General features: G+C 43.2%; 1 protein-coding gene across 1 annotated transcript in view; it reads right to left on the minus strand.

The window, feature by feature from the left end:
* Positions 1-339: 339 nt before the first annotated feature.
* The window catches only part of Ddhd1 (DDHD domain containing 1), a 44,985-nt gene continuing 33,810 nt past the window's right edge, over positions 340-11,514 (minus strand). Inside the window, exons 6-10 of the mRNA XM_055612304.1 lie at positions 11,188-11,243; positions 9,626-9,878; positions 8,583-8,774; positions 6,258-6,341; positions 340-2,745 (exon numbers count right to left, since the gene is read on the minus strand). Of these exons, the coding sequence (XP_055468279.1) occupies positions 2,567-2,745; positions 6,258-6,341; positions 8,583-8,774; positions 9,626-9,878; positions 11,188-11,243 (764 nt within the window). The 3' untranslated portion in view covers positions 340-2,566. The remainder of the gene's footprint in view (positions 2,746-6,257; positions 6,342-8,582; positions 8,775-9,625; positions 9,879-11,187; positions 11,244-11,514) is intronic.

Here is an 11,514-nt window from a genome sequence, read left to right on the forward strand (position 1 = left end):
GTTTAGCATAGAGAAAGAGACTGATGAGAGTTTCTGGGTCTGAGGTCTCTGAAACAAACACAAAAGCCAACTTTCCGAAAGAGTAAAGCTGAAGATGCTCAAGGCTTGGAAAGCCAGCATTATTTTGTAATTAGGTCCTAAAATACAGTTAATGGTGATTATGAGACAAGTGCACCAAAAAGTGCAATTACTGCTGAAAATAAAGTCAGGAATAAGAAGCCTCAGAAAGGCCAATTTTAAAGGAAAAGTAACATTTACTAACAAATATTCTCTTTCTCCAACCTAACTGAGTTAAATTTTGTGTGATCAGTACTCAAGAAATTCAGGATAAACACAAGGTAGAGAATAGACTTTTAATAGTATCAAAATCAGGACTTTTGGGGGCCAATTTAGTACTTGGAGTAAAATTGTGAACTGTCAACGTGGTAACTGACTTCGCTTCTAAAGTGTCAGAATTATACACTTTGTATATTTAGTGTGTACAAGTACATCCCATGATTACATGCAGAAACGGGGAGACGAGAGCGATAAAACCAAAACTGCCATCGGTACTGATGAGATCGTGGACTGGAAGCAGCTGTCCAGACGTGCGGGACATCAACTGTTCACTGAAAGGGTGGTTTGAGTGCTGCTCTTCCCCAGACCTGACACAGGCTCAGGGAGGGGAACTCGACTGCTTTGCAGTGAGGAAAAGCAAGTGGACATTCTTTGCTCACGGAAGCAGACTTTGCCTTCCAGTTCATGTCCAGCATATGCTCTGCTACCTTTAATGACAGCCATACGACAGACATGGGTTTAGTTTTCCTGAGAATTACAGAGACCTGCTAAATAAATAGGCTATGAAGATGACCTGAGCTCACAGGAACTGCCAACTTAATGATGATGCTTAGCTCTGCTGAGATTCATTAAAAGCCTGTCGAGCTAGGGTTTTTGTGAGCCACACATCTGATCACACGCCTTGGAACTCTTAAAACACTATAAAGAAGTGCTGCTGTATGTTGAGCAAATTCGAACGGCAGCTGAGGAGGACAGTGGTGAGGGCAAGGAGCAACACCCACAAAAAGCCACGGGCTCTGCCACCGTACAGAGAAGAGAGCAAGAGAGATGTGGGCTGAGCAGCTCTGCTCCTAGCTGACAGACTGACTTCCTCACACACAGGAAAGACAGCACCTTGAGTGGAGCCTAGGGAGAGCCATCAAAAGCGAGGGTTGGCTGTGGCAGGGACACTTCTGCTCCCTTGACGTAATCCTCCTCTGCGTAAGAACCTAGAATGTATCTGTAACACTGGGCTTCACAGTCATGCTCCGACCTACTATTTGCAGGCTTCTTAAGGTCACTCGTGAGTGACATGATTAAGTAGCGCAGAAAAGAGTATGGTCTGGCTACAAGCCGAACTCTCCACTTGCTGTGTATCTGATGGAAGGCACTTTAAAAACTGGTGCCTCGGTATGGTAACACGTGAGACAGCGACAGGCATTCACGTGCGCAAAGCTTATACAGCTCGCTGAATGCACACCTCAGGTGAAAGCACTGTGGGACAAGCACGACCCTGAACCCTCCCCAGCGCCGCAGCGTCTGTCTATGTGCCCAAGCCACCATGTTTTCTTTAGCGCTTTAAATATGAACTGTTAGTGGCATTCTATCCCTTCATGTATTAGCTGATTAGCTGTTTGGCACAGAGATGTTCATACCTGTCAAGCTGTCACTCTCTAGCCCAAAGCTGTTTCCTAATTTTCTAATACAGCTAATGCATACACGCAGTGTGGAGGCCTGTGCTGAAAACTTGAAGCTTTCTCTCAAGTACATGTGACATTAAAAAAAATTAAAAAATAATTGAACTAGGGCTGTGTAAAACCACATCTTTAATGGAAAAACAAAAAACCAAAACCAAAACCAAAAAACCCCCAAAACCCTGAAAGTATGCCTCAGGATCACCTATTCATCTGCAAAGATGAAGTTTTAAGAAAAAGGGGCCTCGACATGATACAAAATAAATGTGGCTCAAATGAAACATTAAAAATGTTTCATACACTGAAATAACTAGTTAGAGATAAGTTATAAGTACAGTAGTTCAAATATTGCTTTTTAGCATTAGTTTTTCAAAACGAGTTAAACTGAGAACATTTAAAATTTCTTATGTTCTTCCTTCGAAGGAACTGTGGACATGGAAACCTGCACAGGATCCAAACCCATGATCCCACAGACGCATCATGCAGTCTTTACTGCAGATGGACTGGGCTTCTCTTGATTAGCACACTGCGTTGGACTCATTCTGGAGGACGGGACTGCGGCGGCTGCCCTCAGGCAGGGCAGCTAACCCTGCACGCTTCCACCGTGCTATTCTCTGCAGGCCTCTGCTAGACTCATAATCAAAACGACAGACAGTAAATAACTCCTTTAGAACTGAAAATGTGTTTTTTTTTTTTTTTCTCTTTTAAAAATAAAATAAAGTGCTTTTAAATTAAAATATTTCTTGCCCTAAACAAAACTGGAATCTTGAAATCTCCATATCTTGACACATTTTAACAGCAAAGAAAGTTTTGGGCCATTCATATCCTTCAAGAGTTCAGACTGGATCTAGGCTGGGCTTTGCATCATTATGCTCCTGTTTGTACATGAACGTTAACAGAAACAGAGCGACGTCCAAGGATGACCAGTAGGCGGTGTGCGACGTGACGGCTGACCAGTAGCGGCTCTCCACAAGGCCCTCTCTCAGCTCAAAGTCGATCCTGTGCTCCAGCTCCACTGCAAAGACAAGAGTTAGGTGAAGATCAAGATGGGTGTGCTGTAGGCGGGAGAAGGTTCGGTAAAAAAAATCTACATCCTCTTCACTCTGAATTTATGGAGCAGTAAAGAAGCCAAAGCAGTCAGGGTTCTGCGGTGCAGCCGTCCCTCTGTTCGAGCAAAAATAACCAAAAAGGCTAAACTGACTCACTTGCTATCATGGCATATTTTTGGAGTTTAAAAAAAAAAAGGAGGCTTAAATCTTAGATGACTATTTCATATCTCCCTTCTTTGAAGAATTTCCTCAGTTAGGGAGGCCCAACAGGACACGTGTTTCTGTGGGAATATGTTCCACAGCAACCAGCATTTATTTTTTAAAATTGTTAATATTACTTCATAGTAAAAATATTAATTATTTAGTGTGATTACCAACAGCGTTCTGCCCCATGGGCCCAAGTCTCTTAAAGGCGCCCTCCCCTGCCTCCCCCAGTCTGTACCTATTTAATAGGGGTGCTAGCCTGTGCCTGGGACATTCAAGTACTCAAAAGAATCCACTGTGTTGGGAGGAAAAGTTAAACTGGGGGAATGGCCTGTCGGGGGAAGGGCTTTACCTATAATCTGCTGCCCTCAAACAATTCCATGAATCTAATTAAACCTTTCCAACTCCCACTGAAAGCCCTGGCAACACTGGAGAGCAACGAGCAGCTCAAGGCTCTCTTAAATGTCAATGGGCTAATCCTCAGCGATAGCATACTTGGAAACATGACTTTATGAAGGGCTGGCAGGATGGCAGGAGCCTGGTACCCTAGCTTGATTCCTGGATCCCACATAAAGGTTGAACAGGAGAACCAATTCCACGAAGTTGTCCTGTGGCTCATATATATGAAACTTACTTGTACACACACACATTTGAAAAATGGCATTATGATATTCGGGGTCTCTTAAAACATCCAGTACTCTGAAGGATCTATCTTACAAACAGAAACACTCATGTCACTACCAGACACTTATTACTATGTTTGTTTAGTGTCAATCAAAGATGTCAAAAAGTAAGAAGTGGCAAAAATAAAGATGCTGGAGAAAAAAAAAATCTGGATTTTGCTTTATATTGGGAATGTGTTAGTTATGCATAAGAAGTCATATTGTACTAGAAAATAATTGAAATACTGTTAATGGTAGTTTTAAACAGGGCTTGTTTTGTGGTAACAGCATTTGGCAGTTTGAAATATAAACATACAGTAGGTACCTCTGAGTTATGCTTTTCCAATTTGTGAGTGTATCTGTGTCCACTCAGAGAAGACTTAGACTTCAGAGGTGGATGCAGACCAGGCTATAAAATACTTGTACAGAAAACCAACACAGAACTTTCACGAAGTTCTTTCAACTCCAAATTTTCACTTAATTAAAAGAAAACTAATCCTTGAGTCAGAAATTGCTGAAAACCATGTGGATTTAGGCAAGCATGCCCTAATCCTTCACTGTTGTGCTCAATGGGCCTTCTTCACATGAGATCTGTGGGCACAGTCACCCACAAGAGATCAGAACACAAAGATGAGAAAACTGCATTCTCAAGCATGATGAAGTGAAGTCAGGATAAAGCAGGTTACAGGACAGAGAGAGGTAGGGTGTGCCGCGTGAGGACCCTCAGCTGCTGCTGCGCTGCTCTAGACCGCAACTTTCCAGCTGAACCTGTTTTAAAGTCAAAGGGACACATTTTCTTGTTACAAGAATCATCTGGCTCCCCTCTGATTTAAAGCCCTGAAATTTATCCTTAACATGCCATCACTACCCTAGAACACTGCTTTCATAATGTTGTAACTCTTTTTACCATGTGCCCTTGTTATTGTCACCTCTGGGGACATCAGTGGTTACCTAGACTAGCTCCGTCTGTGCTTTTTATTTATCACTGGGCTTGGGTTAGAGTCAAGAAAATGCAAATCAGGTAGCCAGCTTTCCTCCCCAAACTGCTGAGTCTCCCACCTTCTCCTGGGCCCTCAATACAGCCACCTCACATCTTGCTGGCTTTGTGGGAAGATGAGGGAGGAACCGAAGTGGGCTTGCCTGTCTTCTCTTCACAGAATCTCCAAGGGAGAGGCTTTATATGGCAGCACCACTTTGTACTGCTCTACAGCACGCTGATGGCCAAAACAGGTTCTGATGCACGAGCACCCGTCCCGTGTTGTCCCACCGGGACTGGCTGGGCCTGCGCAGGGGCATGGGTTCTACTAGTTCCTCCAGCCCACGAGGATCATGGGGAAAGGAGCAAGTAAAATCACCTTTCCTTCTTGTTCTATGCTTCAGACACCTACATGTAAAACCTGCTAAAAACAAAACAAAAAGAACCTTGTTCCTAAGCAGGTGGAGATGAAAACTGAGAAGCAGCTGTGGTGCGTCCAGGCCAAATGGCAGCTTTGGAGTCATTCCCTAAGTGCTGTCCATTTTTGTTTGGTTTCTTGGACTGTCTCTCATTGGCTTGGAGTGTGTTACATAGGCCAGGTCAGCTGGGCAGGGGCTCCGGAATGCAACTCCATGGCACTGGCTTAAGAGTGAGCACTGCCCTGGCAGCTTTTAAAAAGCGGATTTTGAGGGCTCTGAGGCTTGAGCTGAGGTTCTCTTGTAAGCATTTCAGTGACTGAGCTATTTCTCCAGACCAACAGTTATTTTTTATGAAAATGTTTGGCTGTATGATAGCAGCTGGAGAGATCCTTATATGTGGTAATTTCTTTAGGGGAATTTGCTGAGTTAGGTCATTATGAATTCTTGCCCTGGAGGCAAAAAGGAGCCAGCTTGTTATATTCAAACTGTTTGGGAATTGGGTCAAGTAGTATGTTTTTTGATAACTAAAAAAGATAAATGAAAAATTAAAGGTGACTAAAACAACCAAAGAAAACCCTGAACACATTTTTTAAATATCAAAGATAAAATTCACTACTAATAAGGAAAACACAAGAGAGAAACTACAGAAGAGGAAATGAGAAGTTAGTGATAAAAGAAACTTGGGATTGTTAAGGTTGGTCCTTAGTGGCACAGGCAGATTCAGCGTGTGCTAGGAAGGGACCCTGAGAAAACCTCTGCACCAGCATCACTACATTCAGAAACAAATTCGCCCTGTGGAGGACGCTCTGTGTTTGTGTTGGAATGAGCTGTCAGCTCTGGCAGACACTCAACCCAAGTGCTGATGTCAGACATAAGGAACAACTAGGAGTGATGCAGTTCCTTGTACCAGGAAAACTTCTTTTGTCTAAGTCTAGACATGAAAAGAACAGTGAACCTCTGAGGGCCTCGAGGACAATAAAGACGACAGACATGGCCTAATGCCTTTCTCCTCCCTCAGAAGGCCCCCTTTCGTAGGAGTGTGGCAGTTAGCGTCTGGAGTGACTGTCAACTCTACTTTGGCGACGAGAAAGTGCACGGATAGTCTGCAGTGGTAACATTGACGCTGCTCTCACAGGAGTGGTCCCCTCTCTCCCTGAGCACACCTCTAAGGAGACTGTTCCCAGTACGCTGAGCGCCACTCCTGACATAGACCATACCGAGGCTATCATCTTTACTCTGCATTACATTTTCCGGAAAAAGAAGTTGTGGGAGATAAAAGAACGATTCTTGAAGTCTGAAATCTGTGAAAAAAAAAAAAAACAAACAAGATGCTGTAAAGGCAAGGCTGACTGTTAAGAGTAGCCTTCAAAGTTGCAATGGTCAACATGCTAAGAGCCACGTCCCAGATAAGCTGGTTAAAGCTAGCATGCACAGAGGGGCTGCCCTAGGCTTCTGTGAAGAGCCCCTTCATGGAAGATATGAGCACAATTCAAGTCTCAAGTGTCATGTTAGGATCTGCTGACAGCCCAGACACTCCTCAAACTTAGTGCTAATTCAGGTTGTAACCTAGAGAGCAAAAAACAAACAAACAAATCCCGCAGGGTTGCAAGAAATGAAATCATAAAATTCTTTAAAATAAGCCTCATCTTTTCAGAAGCAATTATGGATAGCTATGTAAGAAATGTCAACCTGATGAAAGTAAGGAAGGCCAACTGACAACACTTACTCTTCAAGGTGGAAATGCAATTGATCATGAACTCAGTGTGTCGCCCTTACCGATAATGAGACTCAAAGACAGTGGCATCAGAATAAAGAAATCCAGAAGAGCTGAGGCAATCAATGTGAGGAGGTAGAAGGGAGGAAGGAAGCCCAGGTACCTAATCACAACAGTCAAATTCCAGGAAGAGTTAAGGAAGAGAAGTTTCAGGATTGCAAGACAGCAATTACGGCATACAAGTCAGGATTACAGAAGGACACACTCCCGAGGCAAGACAAAGAGTCATTCAGACAGACCCGGAGCAAATTAAGACAGAATCACAGTCAAAGTCTGACCGTAACAGTGCTGGCTACTGAGAGATGCCTACATGAAACTGAGTCTCATGGTTATCGCAGATGCAGTTGAGACCACAGCTGGGATTTACCGTGAAGCCTAGCAGAGCGCTGCATGCAAGCAGGACAGCATGGCTGGCCGTAGCTCAGCAGGACTGGAGGCTGCGCACACAGCACAGAGGAGGGCCTGGGGCTTGCGGGGGCATGTGTGAGGACTTCTCTTCAGCTGAGCACCACTGATCGCTGCTGAGGAAGGCCAGGTCTCTCCACACCATTCACAGCAGTACACAAAATGAGGTGGTTTTCTTTGCTCAGATTCTGTGTGTTTACTCCTCTTTCAGGGGAGGGGGGCTGTCTCAGCTGTTACTGGCTCTGTTCATCAGTATCACTGCCACACGGGGCAAGACCATATAGTACTGTAACTTTTTAGAGCCACCTTACAAAATTCGTCCAAAATAATTTTCTTCAGAAGTTAAAAGTTTTGATTTCTGCATGTCACTAAAGTATATACATTTATAATCATGTTTGTAACTAAAAATGGGTGAACCATCGTGTAAGAACGCAGAAGAAAAATGAGTTTTATACAAGTATCACAGCCTAAGAAGAACTGTCTACACATGGTCCAAGTAACTCGCAGAGAAATTTTTAGCACTGAAACGTGCTGCTGGTCCACTGAGGAGCTCAGCCTCCTGCTACTCCAGCCTGGCGTGGGCTGAGTGTGGAGGAACCGTGCAGCCTCCACGACGCCAACCTGACTGGTTCTGGTTGCTGGTCACTTCAGAATTCACTGTGGCAGACAGCAAGAACACAGTGCCACCAGCAACTGCAATGGAGTCTGCTAAAAGGACTGGAGAAGTCCATTTCGTTTTGCTTGCTTCAGAAAGGGAGCAGCTAGTTTAGAATTCACAAAGTGTCAGTGCTATTACAGGACACTTAAACATTCGCTGGTAGACTAGTGTTTTACAGTTATGCAAGATTTAAAGAATTTAAAGTCCACTGGGGGAAAAAAAGTTTCATCTTAAACCTACATGTACCTATGCAGAAACCCCTGCTATCCACTGGGTCACCAGGCAGGCACAGAGGACACACAGTGGGATCCAATAGAATGCTTCAGCTTTGGAGGGTTCATAAAGCTGTGTGGGAGTGTGGTTAGCGGCAGGACAGAGCAGAGTGTCAGACGCAGGACCCATCTATAGTGAGGCCAAATTTAAACCCTGGTGACTGCATTAACAAAAACGCACTCTGTAAAAGCTAGGGGCACCTACCCCAAGGAGACCCTTCTTGTGCCAGAAAGCCCAGCTTGTAATAATCAAGTAACTTGTCAATGCAGACACTAAACTGAACTTAGCTAGAGAATACTCTTAAAATTCTTAAGTTTCTTTTCTTTAAGATACTTCAGACCTGGACCACAGTGCTCCTGTCCTCCTGCCCCTCCCCACCCCTCCTAGGCTAGAGGTAAGCAAGAACTCAAGGACAGAATGACAGGAACTAACATGCAGAGTCGAGGAAGCCGGAGCTGCTGTGCGGCAGGGTCTGTGTGGCCACGTTGGTAGTAGAGGGCGAAGCAACAGGCTTCTTCTCATCGTCCATTGTGTCTTTAGACGTGTCAGATGGCTGCGATGCTGAAGAACGCCCAAATCTTGAGAACAGTATTCCTCCAAGCCCCTTTCCAATGCTAGCGGCCCCTGTGTGTCACAAAATAGGTTGGTCACTCTGCTGGCTCACCTCCCACACACTGAGGGCGCCACCTGTAATTACAGCCGACTGGCAGAAGGATCAGACTCATTTTTTTTCCAATTTCTATGGAAGTTCTGTAATCTTTAAAAGACGGAAAGTTGTATAAATTCTAGGAATACCGACTCAGGGATATACAAAACCACCGCAACCAAGATGTTATTTTATCCAAATGTTCATTGTTATAGAAGTATTTGGCAAAAGACCTCTGCTGGTGGCACAGGGCATATACCTACAATCAGTAAGTGTATGTCTTCCTGGATTTATGCTATAAAAAAGCCATTATTAACCTCCGAGCATGATGTCAAATAGTAAGCAAGTCTGGTAGGTAAGGACTACTTACAGTGCCATCTTGTGGCATTTACATGAAGGGACACTCGGCCAGAAACAAAGGACAAATTCAAGTGGTAGGCAATCGAAATGCTCAATTTCTGTGCTGGCACAGCAAGTTACTCAAGGAGAGACGAAACATCCCTGTTGTCCTAAATGAGTTGACTTCTAGAGGACATCAGAGTCCTGATGGGGCGATGCTCCCAGAATGCACAAGAGGAAGTAGCGCAATAAAAACAACATTTTTAAAGGATCCCTCAGCAGGTCATAGGACCAAGACTATAATGAGGGGCAGAATGCCTTTTCTTGATCTTCAATATAATCGGAGGATATAAGCACATCTCTTCAGGAAGCAGCGAAGCTACTTTTAGAGATGGACAGTTGCAAGTTTTCTAACAGTGTATTTCCAACCAATTTAATACTTATACATAAAGTGCTTACATTCATAGATAAGAAAAATAAGCGAAATTACCCAATATGCTTGCTTTGCCAATGTTAGTTATGGATTCTCCGTAGTGGCGCCGGGATAAGACGGGGGAGGTCACAGGGCTGGGGAGACTTGTAATGCTTTCACTCTCGGAAACTGAGGTAGGCTCTTTTGCTGGGTTGAGAAAGTTTGGCTTCATATGCTCATAAGGTAGAGGGTTTGACGTGTTATACCAGTGGATTTGGACAGGAGAAATGTTGCTGTAGTGTTTTAGAATCAATGGTTCTAATCTGTAGGCCTAGATTTTTAAAAATGCAAAGAAATACAACATTAATATATAATATCTCGATTTTAGAAAAATGTTTATTTTTAAAGCTCTGTTGAATAAGTAAATCTCAGAGCAAGAATTTAAAAAATGGCTATTTGAAAAAAACACTACATTTTTCACTGTTAATATATATAGTTGTCTAATTACATGTCCCTAATAGTGAGATCATTAAAACAACAACAAAACTGTAGGTAGTTCTGACCAACAGTGTCTGTGAATTCATTTTCAGAGAATATTACTTTTATTGCATTCTGATATATCTAGTGAGATTTTTGTTGCAAATCTGAAGTCAACGATAGCCCAAATGTAGTAAAGGTCAGTCTTTAATATGTAGATCTTTTACTATACTTAATTTCAAATACATGACTCCAATAAGAGCCTAACTTGAAAGTCAAAAAACAAAACAACAACAACAAAACCAAACCAAGGCTGCTGTCTGTAGCAAGAGTCAGTTGTAGGTGTCAGATTCTTGCCTCTGTCACCAGTTAACTGCTATTTGTTAGGTCACACAATCTCAGAACTGTCTTATAGGAGAAGAGAATGTCTGTGAAGCCTGCCTAGCAAAGGTCCACACTAGACATTAAAGAAAGCATTAGGAAAAAGCCATGCAGCAAGATGCATGCTTAGGATGTGTGAAGCTCTAGGTTTGAATCCCAGCACCAAACACATAAAAGCTGTGTTTGAGATGCACAAAGATGACAGAATTCACGCATGAAGAAAACCACCCAGACACACTAGCCTCGGAAGTGGTGGTCATGACTATGTGCTGAGTCCCTAACAGACCTGGGCTGTCATCCTGGCAGACTCGAACTTTCAGTTTCAGTTGGAGCTGTCTCTTCTACACGGCAGGTGTAAGGGACTTTCTAAAATTCAGACAGTCTGTCAGTCAATGTTTATTCAGTTCTAGCTAAAGATCTTTAGAAGGACTTCACACAATATAATAAAAGCTAACTTCAGATATTTAAAATAGTTTTGCTATGTGTGTGCTGGGCTGACCACTATCCCTAACAAGATGTAAGGACACTTCTTCATGTGTGTGGTGGGGAATCGAACCGGGCTTCTCCTGTAAGCTAAGCGAGTACTCTACCACTGAGCTGCATTCCAGCCTGAAAGCACGAGTCTTGTCTAAAAACCCCTCTTGGCTCTTACTATTTACACCTGGATATAAGATCTTGGTGTGTTTACATTTAAAAACATTTTAAAAAACAAAGTAGAAAATTGAAAAAAAAATTGAGTATTTTAACCTTTCACTTTCCCTCAACTAAACACATGGTTTTACCTCCTTCCATGCTTTCATTTTAAGAGGGTCTGTCAGACTCATCTTTATAGCATATGCTAGAAAAAACAGTACTTAAGCCGATTTTTTAATATTTATTTTCGTGTTTGTATACTATGACGTGTAGAGGACATCAGGGAGTAGTCTCAGGCTGCCACGCGTGGTGCCAAGCACCTTCACCTGAGTTCCTGCGGCGGCCTTTAAAGCCAGATTTAAGACTTACTGCCCCTAGGCCATCAGAACTACAACCGGCTAAGGTTTTAAAGTCCAGCACACACTTGTCTCCTACACAGGTGACCAGGGAAATTACTTTTCTACTTTTTTTTTTTT

This window comes from Psammomys obesus, unplaced genomic scaffold, assembly GCF_907164565.1.
Source record: "Psammomys obesus unplaced genomic scaffold, mPsaObe1.curated_primary_1811, whole genome shotgun sequence".
NCBI classification, from domain to species: Eukaryota; Metazoa; Chordata; class Mammalia; order Rodentia; family Muridae; genus Psammomys; species Psammomys obesus.